The 16507-nt window shown below is 39.5% G+C and overlaps 1 protein-coding gene across 3 annotated transcripts in view; it reads right to left on the minus strand.

Annotated features, from left to right (window-relative positions):
• KCNAB1 (potassium voltage-gated channel subfamily A regulatory beta subunit 1) overlaps positions 1 to 16507 on the minus strand; it is a gene marked incomplete at its 5' end in the record, with an annotated part of 439860 nt that overhangs the window by 45351 nt on the left and 378002 nt on the right. For all 3 annotated transcript variants that reach the window (XM_082840354.1, XM_082840352.1, XM_082840353.1), the window contains one exon: positions 11482 to 11568. In XM_082840354.1, coding sequence (XP_082696480.1) covers positions 11482 to 11568 — 87 coding nt within the window. The remainder of the gene's footprint in view (positions 1 to 11481; positions 11569 to 16507) is intronic.

A 16507-nucleotide genomic window follows, 5' to 3' on the forward strand; every position in this document is an offset into this window, starting at 1 on the left:
AATCTCCCGCTAGCCCTTTACATTCAGTAGGAACAATGAAAACTTGGCCCTGATGAAAACTCAGACTGGTCCCGCAGCTTTTCTGCCCACTCTTGGGTAATAGACAGTCCTGACACCCTTTTAGATTGTAAACACAGCCTCTATAGATCTCAGTCAAAACTCCAAACTCAAATTCCTTTCCCTTTCCTAGCTGGGACCTGCTTAGGCTAAACACCTGCAGCAGGGGGTAGTGAGATGGGGCATGGCTGGCTTCTCTATTCCTCTACTTTCTGCTTCTCCCCTGAGTGCTCTCCTAGTGGCTCTGGGTGTCCAGCTCCAGCCCACACCCTCCAAGGAGGCTGTCCTCCTAGAGAACAGACCCAAGATGACCCCACATGGCAAACATTCACAGTTGCCCTTCCGGTCACCCCCAGGGAGGCTACACTCTCCTGGCTGCACCGTAAAGTAGAGATTCAGCCCACTTCTCCAGCTCTAGATGTGCCAGACATGAGTCAGCTCCCAAGCCTATCTACTCCCCAACTATGGGGGTCACAGCATAGTTTTCTCCAGATATGCCCTTCTCACTAGATCCTTTCTCCTTCTTTCAACTTCTATTTTCTTGAAGCAAGGTGAGGGGACTCCAGAGGCATAGAACTGAGACTGAGGGAAAGTTCGTCTTTACGGCAGAATGCCCATTCATAAATGGGGGAGGGTAATTGTAATAACTCCCTACTATAATAACTGCTGCAGGCAGGGATCGGCAGTGGATGCCAAATCCGGGTTGTGAGGAACCAGGCTATTCACGTGGTCACAAAGAATCACACCCCAGCGTATTTATTCACTATGGTACCAAGTCTTAAAGGTACCGTCACAGTGGAGAAAACTGACAGATATCACCTTAACTGAGTGATCACCTTAACCAAGTGATCAACTTTAATACGACCAGTAATAGAGAGTGACCCTCCAGGGACCGCAGAGAGCACACTGAGAAGGACCCAACATCACCTGTGTATCTTCTTGCCAAAGATCTTAATATAATCATGAGAAAAAATCAGACAAATCCAGACTGAGAGACATGCTCCAAAACAACTGGCTTGGATTTTTTAAAGAAATGTCATTGTTGTTAAAGAGAAAAAAAGGTGAGGAATGATTTTAGACTCTAAGAGATTAAAAAACCATTACTACTAAATGCAATGTGGGGCTCTTAATTCAATCACAGACTCATCTCCCTCTCAAACAACAACAACGGAATCCTAAAAAGGTCATTTTAGGAAATTTAAGTATGGCTTGTGTAGATAACAGTGGTGTATCAACGTTAAAGTTCTTGAGTGATGAATGCATGATGCTTTTGTGGAAGAATGCTGCATCTCAGGAGAGAGAGAAGAAAGTACTTATGGGTGAAAGGTCACAGTGCAAGAGAACAAGAGACGGCAAAATAGAGGCAAAATACAGCACAATTTGGTAAATCTAGGTAAAGAGCGTTGGCTGTTTATTTCTTCAACTTTTCTGTAGGTTTTTAATTTCTCAAAATAAAATGTCAGGAGAAGAAAGAGACATGGAGCCAGCTCTGGCCCTTTTCCTTTGCAAGTACAGTAAGTCCCCTACATATGTACCTGTAAGGTGCAAACTTTCAAAGATGGGAACGTGCGTTCGCATGTCCAATCACCTAGAGTTAGTTCACGTGTCTGGCGTACACTGTCACGTGCCTGGTGTACACTGTCACGTGCGTGCATCCTCTACAAGTGGTTGTGCTTTTGTGTACTTTACTGTACAGTACTGTATAGAGTACAGTAGTACAGTATCTTTATTTCAAGCCCAGGATGTCCGGAAGCAAGCGTAAAAGCAGCGGTGATGTAGCTGGTACTACTGTACTTTTCAAGGTACTGTACTGTAAGATTAAAACTGTTTTATTTATTTTTTGTGTTTGTTTGTTTTCTATGTATTATTTGTGTGAAAAGTATTATAAACTTATTACAGTACGGTACTATACAGGTGATTGCGTTAGTTGGGTACCTAGGCTTACTTTGTTGGACTTATGCACAAATTGGACATAAAACGCGCTCTTGGAACAGAATTCGTTCGTATGTAGGATACTTACTATATACAAATGAAGATTTGACATCTCTCTTTGAAATTCACCAATTTTCAGCTGTGTCTCCATGCCTGGTTGAAACTTCAGTTATGACACCTTAATATATGTATTATATACACACACACACACATAACAATAACAGTCTCAAAATATTTGTGCAGGGCATTACGAATCAAATGTTCCCACTTATCTCACGTTATTGTCACAACAATCCTGGAAACAGTTAGACCAGGTACTGTTTCTATTCTTCCCATTTTCCAAATGAAAAACGGAGCAGCAGTAACTGAACAACTCAAGCAAGTTCACACACCCAAGACTAGCACCCTCGTCCTCCGACTGCAGATCCTGTATTTTTTCATTACACATATTCAACACCCAGGAGGGCTTTAAAAAGCCATTGAGCCTTTCATTACTTCATTTTTTACAGAAAGTGAGAGAGAGTCTTAAGGGTATTTGTTTATCCCCACTGTCTGAGAATTCCAGATTAGCCATGCCACAGGTGGCTCTGCTCAGCCCACTGAATTCACATACTAGTAAACCCTGAGCGAGACGCTGCTTTGACAGACAGCTAAAACCCACAGCCCCACCTGCCCGGGCTGGAGAGCTGGATAATGTTAGTCTTCCCATGTCACCGCAGATCAGCCACAGCACAATGAGGAACTTAAAAAGATGAATTCCCCTGAGACTGAGTTGACATCCCCTCAGAATATGGAGGTGAATACTGTCACAACTCCAGCTACTTTCAGAGAGATAACTCACACAGAAGGAAGCTCACATGAGTCACAAACCCACAGCCCCAGAATACTAAGCAATTCTGTTTCCACCTGACAGCTGGGGTGAGCAGAAGCCGTCTCCGTTCTCTCTCTCTTTTTTTTTCTTGATTAAAAACAACTTAAGGGGGAAAAAAAAAACACCCTTTCTGAGCTTGGTGAAGACCACAGATTTGTGGTGAGGAGGTACAATGGGCCTCCAGACACGTGGCCCACGTTGTTTCTCCTTTTGTGTGTTACTAGTGATAGCAGTTGTATTCCTTCTGCCTTCACTGTTGACTGAAGATGTGAAGAAAGGGAAAAAAGGGAGAGAGAATAGAGGAAGTAGGTAAATTGCATAGAATATTACCAGGATCCTCCCTTCCAAAAGGATTTTATGAAATGAGGTTAGGAATCTTTGGCTTCCATAGGAAGCACAAAATATACCCGTAAATGTTTACAAATTATTATCGGGAATATTGTTTCCTTTAAAGCCAGCTTATCACATATTTTCTTCAGCCTTGGCAAACTTAACTTCTCAGTATGTTCTAAAACTCCTATTCTCTCTATGGAATCTAGCTGGAAAGTGAAAATTGTTAACCAGGGCTCTGTTCCTGTTAGATACACATCAGAGTGATCCATGCTCCAAACTCTGGAAATTTTTCCAATGGCCCTAGAAGCTGACTCTGCAAATCTGAGGCAGCATGCCAACAAGTAAGCATGGTGAACTCTGTAATGTGCCTTTGCTGTTTACTTAAGATTATTCAGTTCTTCTCAAGAAACTGAGAGAAGTGAATAAGGAGGATAAATGAAACTGGCTAGAGAAACAAAAAGCTTGTGAGAGAGGCAGAATGCACATAATGTGTGAGTTCACATAACAGTAAGACTAAGTGGATTAGTAAGCTCTGAGTCATGGTAGCCATAGACAAAGTAGAAAATGTGTGTACTGAGCATTGAGGGAAGGGTGATGATATTCACAATGATATTCACAATGCATCCTTACGCCTATGACGTGAAGCACAAAACATTCAAGATACACTAAATAGGGCTTCCCTGGTGGCGCAGTGGTTCAGAATCTGCCTGCCAATGCAGGGGGCACAGGTTTAAGCCCTGGTCCAGGAAGATCCCACATGCCACGGAGCAACTAAGCCCATGCTGTACAACTACTGAGCCTGCGCTGTAGAGCTCGCGTGCCACAACTACTGAAGCCTGTGCACCTAGAGTCCGTGCTCTGCAACAAGAAAAGCCACCGTGGTGAGATGCCTGCTCCCTGCAACGAAGAGTAGCCCCTGCTCGCCGCAACTAGAGAAAGCCCGCATGCAGCAACGAAGACCCAACGCGGCCAAAAATAAAATAAATAAATTTAAAGAAAAAAGATACACTAAATATACATGAACCATGTGAGGACTCAAAGTCTTTTTTTTGTATAATTTTCATTGTCAAGTGTGGTCTTAAATTAGTCACCCACTGGTGACCCCATTCTGGCTTCAAAAATCCTCTGTGCAAGAAATGCAAAGCGTCCATATCTGCACATCAGACTAACTGGTGAACTACAGTTAATGGCTAGGTGGATCTGTCCCTGAGTCTTTCCAATAGAGCAAGTGTGCTATTGACCCAGGCACCTTCTGTCTGCTGGTACAGATATTCAAAAAATATCAATTGAATGAATGAGTGAATCTTATTATTGAGTTTTTTTCTAGATACAATTTTGAAAATAAAATCACAGGCTTAAGATCACCTTTTGACTGAATAGATTAACCCTGGAAAATCTATAATTACATAATTTTAAAGGGCATGGAGAATTTCAGAACAAAAATTTCAAGGAGAAAAATGTGAGCTAGAAGAAAATTCTATTACCAACTGTGTACCTTGATTCTGCATGGCCTCACCACAGACCCTGGCTAACCCTGCAGCTTGGCCACCTTCATTTGATTTTCATCACATAATTTTAGGGTCTTAGTTGTCTCCTATGCTTACCTTTGAGAGAGACCCAGAGAGAAGAGAGTTTTATGTGTATGTGTGTTGTGCGGGGCGTTCTAGAAATGAGGCTTCTGTTTCTTCCCCTGCTGTGAGTGAGGTGCTGTACCCACAATGCTATCTCCTTCAGAAGCCACTTTATATGTTACCTCCATTTTCAGGGGAGGAGACTGAGCCTCAGTGAGGATAGAAACTTGCCCTAGGCATACAGTCTAACAGGTAGCAAAGCCAGGGTTTAAAGCTGTGTCTATCTGATGCCTTCCCAGTCCATTTTATAGAAATATTGTCCTAATGAGAAGGAGGCCCACGATGACAGAAACATGAGATTTTTCTAAAAAAACCACACCAGAGACTGAAAGAACACAAAGTGAACTCAACCATCCCCCCATGTTATTTCTTCGAATGAATGAAATTAATTTCTTTTTTAACAGTATGACTTGGTGTTCTGTAAAGGATAAAATATCAGCTGAATACGTCTAAAGCAGCAGTAAATTGTTTGGTGAATTCACAGTTAAAATGGAAATAAAACTGATTTAGTAAAATTGGAACACAATTTTTTTTTTTTTTTGCCATGGGCTTGGTAGGGTTTGGCTCATCCTCTTAGATATGAAAATCACTTTCTCCAAATTAATTTCTTGAAAACTCAGCTGTCCTAGCCTTTCAAGCCAGGAGGTTAGATTGATCTGATGAACACCAGAGGCCCTCAGAGCATCCTGGCCAGGGTCATAAATGAAATGGGTTAGATAATTTAAAAATTTGATATAGTAATCCTCAGGGGCAACTGAACTGCAAAAGAATCATGCCTCCATTCATTTCTGCTCATTTAGGTATCAGCTAGATTTCTGGAGAGAGATCTGGCATCTGGATGCTGCTGTTAAGAGAGATGAGGAGAAACGGGATGTAAGAGTGTCCTGGCGCCCTTTGCCAGCAACCTATCCTTAATATCACCCTAAAATATGCTGAACCAGATCAGGTACCAGAATGTTCATAGACGTTAGGAAACCAAAATAGGTTTTCAAGTAGAGAAAGGTGATGGTGGATCTATTTAACTTTAGAGCTTCATTCATTCAATCAAACAACTTGTTCACGCATCCATCTAATCATCCATCTATCCATCTATCCATCCACACAATAAATACTTATTGAGCCCCAGTATGTGTCTGGTGTTCTGCTAGACTTGAACTAGAGTTTATAGACCTGTGTGGTCAAATAGCAGCCACTGGCCACATGTGGTTATTGAGCACTTGAAATGTGGCTGGCCCAAATTAAGATGTGCTATAAGTGTGAAATACATAACAGATTTCCAAGACTTAGTATGAAAAAAAGTAATGTAAAATATCTCCTCAGTAATTTTTATATTGATTGCATGTTGAAATGCTAATTTTTTATATATTGGCTTAAATTAAAATATATTTTTACAATTAATCTCACCTGTTTCTTTTTACTTTTTAAATGTACGTAATAGAAAATTGAAAATACATATGTGGCTTTCAAAATATTTCTATGGAACAACACTGTTATAGCCTATTGACAGAAGATTTCTTCCTATTATGTTTTTTTGCAGGGGACAGATTGAGGGTGTCTTTCAGGGAAGACAATAAAATACAAAGGCAGAAGGGATGATCCATGGTGGTTAGACAATATTTCTAGGTTTGGGGATCATTACATTTTTGTTCTGAAAACTTTACTTTGGATGCTAAATATCCAGGTCCAGCGTTCTGGAATTGAGAAAGTGTAGAAAATTTGGGATCCTGCAATGTTTGCCACTCTCTGGTATTTCCTGAGCTGTCACTGGATGTCCTAGATTCCTGAATATCTGTAGATTCCTGCTGGCATATGTGGACAGTAAAAAGATGGCTTAGAAAGAAGGAAATTCTTTTGGAATAGGTTGTTTGACATGATGATGTTATGGGAATTAAGTGAAGCTAACTTTGATCTTGTCTCTCTTATTTGAAATAAGACATCTGGGTTGTTTTATGTCTGCATTGACCTACTAGCAGGAAAAAAATAAATAATTTGAACTGTAATTAGATTGAGAATAATATCTAATGACTCTGGGAGTTTGTGAGATTAACTAGTTTTGGCAAAAAATTCTAAATAAATAAAAGAGGACTCAATTCCAAATTTTTTAAATTAAAATTTAATTAAAATGTAATTTAATTTTAAAATCTTCATATTCTCAGATCAATGAATTTAGTGGCCTTTCTTCTTTCCTTTTTTAAAAAGCTACATAAACTAAAATGGGTCCCCTCTTTTTTCTACTATTCACAAGTGGTACATGGTTTATAGCCTCCTTTCATGCCCACAATCATGCTCCGTTATTTCCTCTCTGGATCAATGAGAAGAGTATGGATGGAGAAGTTATTCTAGCACTTGTGAATGACAGAAAACCACACCAAAAATTCCTAGTGCAGGTCCTCAGACACACAATTGCTCTGTGTCTATCCATGTCCAACATGATTCATGTTGGAATGAACTTTCTCTTGACTAATGAGCTTAAGAGAAGATTTTGAAATATACTTTGGGGATTTATGGAAGTGAGAGACTTAAGAATGTGAGTATCATGGAGCTCAAGGAACTGTCAGTGACTCTACTGGGAAGAACACAGAAGTATAAGAAAGAAGAAATGGGACATGGGACTGATTTTTTCTGGAATTGGAAAACATGCCATCAACGCCAGATATTATAGCAGAGACAGATGGCATGGCAGGTGCTGTGAAAGAAAAATGAATTACTACTAGGTGAACCAGAAAAAATAAACAAGAAGGACAGAGGAAAAAGTATACAAGCTCCCCTCTGTCGTCAGGAACATCTTCCCATAGCTGTAAAATGTCTAATTGCATTCCACAGGGTTGTAGATTACAAAGGCAGTCTCACCTCCTTCTCCACTGGTTGCACTTTGGGAATTTATGGCCATTCTTTTGAAAGGACTTACTTTTTGTCTAGTGGCTTTCTAAGGAAGGAGGGAAGGGAACAACTAATTTGATCCATGATGCCAATATTATGAAGATGCTACTGCTAATCTTTTTCTGGCTCAATCTGTTGTCATCTGATATGTAGAAACTGGACGAGACGCACGTTGGTTTACTCTAGAAGTGTTCCCAATTAACATCCTTTCATGGTGCGAACCAAGAGGATGGGGTTGGCATTTTAATAAATTTAAATCAAAGTTGTTTAAAATGAGTCTTAGAAAGCTGGGCTAAGTTCTCTCATTAGTTCCCCAGGGTTTAATATAGGTGCCTTGGCAAAATCATAAGTTAGGGTGTGTTGTGGGTCCATGGAATTGACCGGAATGGTTGAAACCAATTAAAGGTGATCTACAAATGTTAAGGGTTTACTGTGAGACACACATACAAAGAACAGTGCCAACATATGTAGATTTAATATAGGAAAATTCAGCAATATGCACTTGGCAACCACTGTTCCATCGCTTATATTAGACAGAAATGGATGCAGTTGAGCCTAAAATTGCCAATGTGAGTTGCTAAAGTAAGAAAAGTATGTGAATGATATTAAGGCTGTTACCAAAAAAAAAAAAAGGTGTCTGGGAAAGTATCTAGTGATGGTTTTGTCACTATATTTGGAGAAGAAATTGAGTAATTAAAGGCTATAGAGTAACATTGACAACAAGTCATTACTATAGGGTTTTCAAGGGTAATTTTGACTATACGTAACATTTACTTTTCTATTGTTTTTAGAAACCCTAATAGCCTTCCTAAGGTAGACCCCATTGTACAGGTACAACTTTCACTCACATACACACATATATGATTCACAAAATCATTGCAAAAATGAAACTTAATAACAACATGGAATCCAGACATAGCTTACACACCTTTTTTTTTCATTTTTAGAAGAGAAAATGCACCCAAGACTACCTGGAAATCCCTGTCTATTTCTTATTTTTTTCTTATTTCCTATTTCTTCTTCTCTCTGTTGCCCAGATCAGTCCTTTCCTCTGATACAGTAAAGAAGGAAAGACTAAATATAGAGAATGAGTTTCTAGAGACTAATACCAAACTGGCCCTTCCATCTGGCTCACCTTGGAACAAATGAGTATATTGTTTGAGGATACACATTTTCTGCAAAGCTAGGGAGACATCACAGGGAAGCTATTTCAATCTGGAATAAGTCCTACATGGGGACTTGCCTGTAGTGTGAACTTGCTAAGTCATCCCAGAGGAATAAGCCTTGGAGTCTTATGTGCCAGCCAGGAGTGGATCTCCCTTTGCTGGGGGTGGGAGAGAGCAGGCTACATTCCAGCATAAGGAGGTTGGTTGCCGCAGAGCTTTGACATGCCATGTTTCTTGACCTTATCAACAAGTACAAATCTCTATTTGACACCCTTCATTAGACTTCTGAACTTGGACAATGACTCATGATAAAACAGCTTCCTGGACTTCCCTGGTGGCGCAGTGGTTGGGAGTCCGCCTGCCGATGCAGGACAGACACAGGTTTGTGCCCCGAACCTGTTCCCCTGGTCCGGGAAGCTCCCACATGCCACGGAGCAGCTGGGCCCGTGAGCCATGGCCGCTGAGCCTGCGCAGTGAGACGCCCGCGTACCGCAAAACAAACAAACAAAAAATACCACAAAGCAGAATAGGAAGCTGTTTGTTTGTTTTTTTGTAGTATGCAGGCCTCTCACTGTTGTGGTCTTTCCCGCTGCGGAGCACAGGCTCCGGATGCGCAGGCTCAGCGGCCATGGCTCACGGGCCCAGCCGCTCCGCGGCATGTGGGATCTTCCCGGACCGGGGCACGAACCCGTGTCCCCAGCATCGGCAGGCGGACTCTCAACCACTGCGCCACCAGGGAAGCCCTTTGTGGTATTTTTTTGTAAGAAACTCAGGGAAAATGTAAATATTCTCTGATTCCAGCGGAGACTGGTTAATGCTGCAGTTATACATTCTATCAGGTAGCAATCTGTTTTGTTTTTGGTTTTGTTTTCTATGTTTTGAAGCTCCCTTCTGATAAATGTCAACACATAATTAGTCTTTATATAAGAGATACCATTATCTTATCAGTATCACATAGTTTGGCTCCTAATTGAGAATTTTCTCCTTCTGTAGGTATATAATGCAAATTATAATGTTTTCTGTTTCAGAGACTTCTATATCATATCCCTCAGATTAAAGATAGTGGTAGAATGGGGAAAATGAGCCAAAAAAAAAAAAGATGCTGAAAAATCCCAGATGTTCTTCTTTCCTGTACATAGCATAATTGCAAAGGACATTTTTCCAAAGAGGAAAATAGTCACTAGGCACTTAAAATGGGAAGCAATTTCAGTCTTTCACAGCCGCCACTGAATGGCATTTTACTTGACAATTGTGCTCACGCGATAGCTTCAGTGCTCTGTTTTAATGTGGCATTGAGAATAGTGTGACATCATATTATCCTTGCAATAAGCACTTCTTACACTAATAAAATGTTTATGATTTGCTTTATCAAACACCTATTCTTTGCTTTGATAAAAATATGCATTTTATGTCATTTCCATGGATAATTTCTTATTATGAATTTCCAACACTGATATTGCTTTATAATAAACTCCTAATTTACTCAAATCAAAAAAAGCAGAAAACTCTAAGAGAAAATTAGATATATAAATATATATTTTAACCATTTCTCTGTGGTTGAGAAAGACATAAATAGCAAGGAAAATAGTTTCCACAACTTTTATTTTCAGAAATGCAGCCTACAGAAATATTTATATACACTGCAATCATTTACAACTTCCATAACTTCTATAACCCTCTAGCAAGAACAAACCTTTACAGAACCTGATTTATTACAAGATCCTGAACTACCTTTTGAATCATCAAAACTAAATTTACCTTAGTATAATTTTATGTCAAGTATTCTAATTCTTTAAAAATTTGTAAAATCCATGTCATATAGTAAACCTCAAATAACCAAAACATTATTTTTTTCCTTCTTTTTCCCAAATATCTTCATTCTCATTCACCTCAGGTATATGATAATCCATATGATTATAAATCTCAATTAACTAGAACCTTCTTTTAAATTTTTCCTCCCAAACTATCTTCAATCATCCTAGGTAGTTTCCATAAATAAATGCAGATTGAAGGAAATCTGGTTTTAGGAACATTCTGAAAGCTTCCACAGGGAGATACTTAAATTGTCTTTAAACAGTTGTTAACACAATGGGGATAAAATATTGCAGCTCCTTGAGAATCAAAAACCAGATTGCAACGAAGAGTCACATTTTCAAGTAGTCGCTCCTGTAAAGCCTCTGCTCATGGTAGCGCTTAGCACTTATCACCACAGATTGGAGACTAATCTGACCTAGAGTCATTATAAAGTAAGAACACCCTCAGAGAACTCCAAAATAATGATGGCTGGGTTATAAACTCCCCTTCCAATTACGTTTATTGTTTTAGTTGATAAAATCACAGAAGTGAAAGGAACCTGGAGAAAGTGAGCACTGTAATGGTAGGAGCCACACTCCCAGTGCCTGCAACTGCTTAAAAATTAATGAAGATGCAAGATGCGGAGCACTGACTTTGTGGGTAAATATTGAGGCTGAAAGACATCGACTGGAAAGGTTTTTATTTTTCACGTTCAGTCAAATCAGTCTGAATATATTTCATTTCCTACTGTGAGTGGAATAAGTCGTCAAGCTAGAATCAATAACTCTAGAGTCTTTTATTACATTTCTTCACTCACCTTCCATGGGGGTGTTACTGTCTGGTCGATTTGCGAAGACTACATCCACATACTCGAGCTGCAGCCTCTGGAGGGAGCCCTTCAGTCCTGGAAACAGAAGCAGGAAAACCTCAAAAAATCTAAATATGAGCACTATTAGAAATAGTTGAAGCTTGGTTTCCTTCAAGAATTTACTTTAAAAAAGAAAAAGCATTGGATTAGTTTCAAAAAAGACATTGAATACTGTGATGTGTTTATTGGCCCCTAGAACCTTTTAAAAATATATCAAGGGCTGACGTTGTCCCCAACAAAGAAAAGCCTTAGAACTTTCTCAATGGTATTAGTGCTCCACTGGAAATCCACACTTGGTAATGACTTTTCACGGTGGCTCCTGTGTGGCTGTGTCTAGAAGCAAAGTAATAAAAAGCAGCCTGAGTTTAACTTCTTTCTTCTTGAAAAATGCAAATTAATGTCATGTTTCGAATTACTTAATGGGCTTATAATGGGATGGAGATATATTTATTGCATATCAAAAACAATAAAATGGTGTAAGTCATAAATAAGTGACTGATAACCCCATCTTAACGTACACATGGGTTTTAATAGGAATAAAAGGGTTGGCAAATGAAGGCTTTGCTCAACATTTTACTAATTAAAACAAAAGTTCGAAGAACCTTAAATATAGCTGAGCCCTACCATTTCTATTATTCCCCATTCTTTTGAGAAGAAACAAAAACACTAGAAGCCCTAAAGATTTAAGGGGTAATATAAAGGAGAGAGTGAGAGCTTAAAAAAAAAATCTGGAGCCAATAATCTATGTCTCAACCCTAACCACTGAGTCACATTCCTATGATTATGCAGAAAAAAATATTTAATTTCAGTAAAATTAATACTTCCCTGAGACAGAACATATTGTATATAGTATTATGCAACCAAAAGGATGACAGTGTTCAAAATTATTTTCTCATTTCTATGAGGCACAGCATTTCCTTATCAGCCTATTTAATTCCACAGGAAGACTGGGGTTTTTTCTCTTTTTATTATAGGTGTAAAATTAATTGCATGTTAAATAAGGCTCTTATAAATTTAAATTTGGCTCATTTAAATTTGATTTTTTCAAACTGGCTTATCAGCCAGCCACAATTACTTTTCTGACAGGAAGATGGAGTGCTTGAATACAGTTCCGGAAATATTTTTTCATTAATTGAGAAAGGATTGTCTGTGATGGTAGCTTGTTAAAAGAAGCACTGATGAAGAGATTAGGGCAGACAGGTGTTGTAAAGTCTAATGCCTGTTCTTAAAAAACCACTGGCTTTCAGGCTCGGGGTATTACCAGCTATCTCAATGGGCATCTTGAAATTAAATTCAGCTTAAAAAGCACTATGATATGAGCCACCTTTGGAAGCAGCTGTGTGTATGGAGGAGGTAAGGAGAGGAAAAGATAATTAAGCAAACAATAATAGGGTATCCCAAGGTCTGAAGGGTTGGAAATCTGTACTCTAGCATGTGATCCCACTTGGGTTAGTTGACCTTTTTGTGTGTGACTCAGTTCTCTAACCTGTAGTGGAGATAACAATACTTACAACCTTCAGGATCGCTGCTCCAGAGAGCAGATAAAATCAGTTGGCAAGCACTTGGTAAGTGCAACAGTCTACAGAAGTGCGGTAGTTATAACAGTGGTGCTCACATCTGGAAAGACTCAAGATGAATGGTGCCAAAGACTAGATGCCAAAGATTTTCACTGGACCTCCTGGTTTTAAAGGGAGACATTTAGTGACAGTTCTGGCCCATGCCTGGCACTGGAAACAAAGTGTCCTCCTTTCTGATGATGGCGCTCTCCCTCTATGCTCTTCTGAACAGCTCAGTGTGGGCTGAGAGAAACTAGAAGGAGCTATGACTAACTCTGACCTGTTGGAATGCAGTGTGATCAGTCACAACGTAAGTCCTTTCCTCTTCCATGCCATAAGCAAGTACTGAGTTCCAATTTGATCTGAAACTGTGCTGGGCTCTGGGGGGTTAAAGATGCATGGACATGGTATTTGTATTTATCTCCAGGGACCAAACAGTACATACTGAGAGCATCTATTGGCAAAGGTTCATAGTTCAAGGTAATAGTATGCACCCATAAATAATGACATGGACTTGACAGAATGACAGTCTCATTGTATTCAGTCATTCCTCATCTCTCAATTCTTCCTCCGGAAAGCCTTTTTTCTTGATATTTAGGCCAAGATTCAAGAGTATTCACGTGAGAATATAAGAAATGATGTGTTGTATCCTGTCAATGATCCACCAGGTCTCTACTCTGACTCTGAAGTGGAGTAAAAGGAGGTTGTGCACCTAAGAGACACTGTCTGCTCACTTTGAAAATCTCAATCACATAAAGTCTTGTAATCCATGGCATGAATTTTGGATTTTACTCTTTGTGAGATGGAAAGACGTTGGTGAGGGGCTGGGAGGTAAAGAAATGGAGTTAAGTTGGGGAAATGATGATATCAGATTTGTGTTCTGAACTGATCTCTTGGCCTGCTGAGAGTGACCTTCAGGGGCGAGAGTGACAGCAGGGAGGGGAGACCAGTGAGGAGGTCACTGTAGTAGACAACGCTTGGACCAAGTTGATGAGAAGTGTTCAAATTCGGGACAAGTTGTATAGGTAGAAATAAGAGGACTCTTGGTGTGCTGAGTATAAAGTGTGGAGGTAGAGGTATCAAGAAGGACTCTTAGACTTTTGGCCCGAGAAGTTAAGTGACTGTTAGTAAATGAGAAAGTCACGGGAGAAGCAGATTGGTGGTGGTGTTGGGAGCCATGATGGGTCTGAGCAGCACATCAGTCAACCCCATGGAGCTCTTGGCTACTGGATGGACCAGTCTGGCATTCAGAGGAGAGGTCTTCATGCAGGTGCGGCACAGGCCTTGGGATCCAGGGTACTAAATCACGCTGGCTTCAATGACTTTGCCAGTCTCTTAGCCTCTTTGGACCTTAGTAGCCTCATCTGTCCACAGACAAAATGGAGCTAGATGGTCTTTCTGTTTTGATCTTTCACGTGACTACAAAACAAATCAGGTAGTCCTGGCCTTTTCTATTTGGATGCTTTAATCTTGTAGCAACATAAAGACATGCTAACAAGTGTCTCCTTGAGAGCCATTTAGGGTTTATCTCCAATAAACAAATAGTCATATTCTACCTCTACTTAGCAAATGTTTGTTGAGCATTGGCTTGGGGCCAAGTATTGTTTTAAGTTTAAGTAGATGAGCAAAAATGCATTAACCTTGGCTCCAGAGCGGCATCCGAATGGCTAATCATGACCTAAGGAGGTAAGTGATCCCGTGCAGCGAATGCACTTGCTGAAGGCACTTTTGACATTAGCCTGTCCCTTGGCGCTAACCCAGTGTCTGTGGGAGTGAACACAGGAGAAGCAGGAGAAACGTTCCCTGCTCTTGAGGAGATGTCTAGATGTTAACTGGCAAGTCCTCAAAAGTCCACAGGAGAATAAATTATGTAAAGAAAATAGCTTTCAAGTGACTATAGTAAAAAGAAATCTAAGTTAATCTCTCTTTTAGGTTCTGAAGTGTAACAGGAACTGCATTGTTCATAAGGTGAAAATTGATTCAATTTAAGCCTATTTCATAGGCGTCTAAAGGAATATGTTCATTCCAGATGTTAAGCAGTTTTGGCAGGGTTAGAGGTGGAACATGTGTTCATCGTTGCAGATTTAACTCTGTAGAAACAAGGCCACGGGTAGTTTGGAAATTCTGCAATGTTCTCTTCAAATATGCTGTGTCATCATCTTCTACTCCTATGGCATATTTGTTTTCCGATCAGGCTTGAAAACAAATGTTGCCTTAAATAATGTACACTGCTTCCCAATATAATTTTCCAGCTTCTTCTCGGCAGACCTCTCAGTCATGATTTGAGACATGTTTCTTTTTATAAAGACTGCCCTGCATTAGAATAATATAACTGGCTACACCTCCCGTTATGAAACATGATTGTTTTGGGTGGGTGATTTCAGTTTACCATGAACATGGTGCACTGGGAAGGAATCCTGTGGTGAATCCATTTGTTAAGAAATTTATTCTTTAATTGAAAAATCATCAATTGTCTCTTTTTTAAAAAGTTCAGATAGTAGGGTTTAATATTTGCCATTCATTAAACGTTTCAAGCGGAGCTTTCTCAGATTATTTTCCTCTCCTCCTCCTAAAACAAGGACAGTGGGTTTGTGTATTGAATCACATAGCAAAACTGTTGTTTACCTGAAAGGCAAATACAGACTTAAACACAGCTTTTGCCTATAAAATCACAGAAACAATTTACTTATGCTTACAATTTGACTTACCAAACTATTTCCATTCTTTCATGTTAGATACTAAAGAGCTTTGATCTGCTAAATTTTAACAATGGCACAAATTTGGGTTTAATGAATGTTTGTGGAATGGCTGAATGGATAAATAGACTTTCAGAGCCTGGGAGGATCCTGTGATTCCAAATGAATATAATAAACCTATTAGTGAAATTTCTACTCCCTCCTTATTAATCTAAGGAGAATGTTGTTTCTAGCTGGATCTAAGTCAAGGACTTTGGGCTCACTGAAAAGGTCTTTCATATGACTTTTTTCAAAATTGCATTATGCCCAAATCAAGCTAATTTTACACTCTAAAAACTAACTCAGGTGGCCAAGGTCACCCAGCCCACAAGTGGCCTGAACTCTACATGAATTGGACTTCTGTCTCATTCTTTAACAGTGCTTCTCAAATTTAATGTGCATATGAAACTCCAATGTTGAATAAAGTCATCCTCATCACAGGCCAAGTACCAATGAAACCTGAGGATAATGATTTGTAAACTTTTTCAAAATTTATTCTGGGTCTAGAAATCTCACGTCCCTTCTTTTTTTCTGTAAAATTCACTCAATTCCCTAATTTCAGCCTGCCTAGAAATATCCTTTGAGTTGAATCTCTTGCAGTCATGAGTATTTTTGTCTTTGGCTGAAACTATAAACTGCAAAATACCACCAACAGTAACAACATAATAATTGATCCCAATTCTT

This window comes from Leucopleurus acutus, assembly GCF_964270905.1.
Source record: "Leucopleurus acutus genome assembly, chromosome: 5".
Taxonomy (NCBI): domain Eukaryota; kingdom Metazoa; phylum Chordata; class Mammalia; order Artiodactyla; family Delphinidae; genus Leucopleurus; species Leucopleurus acutus.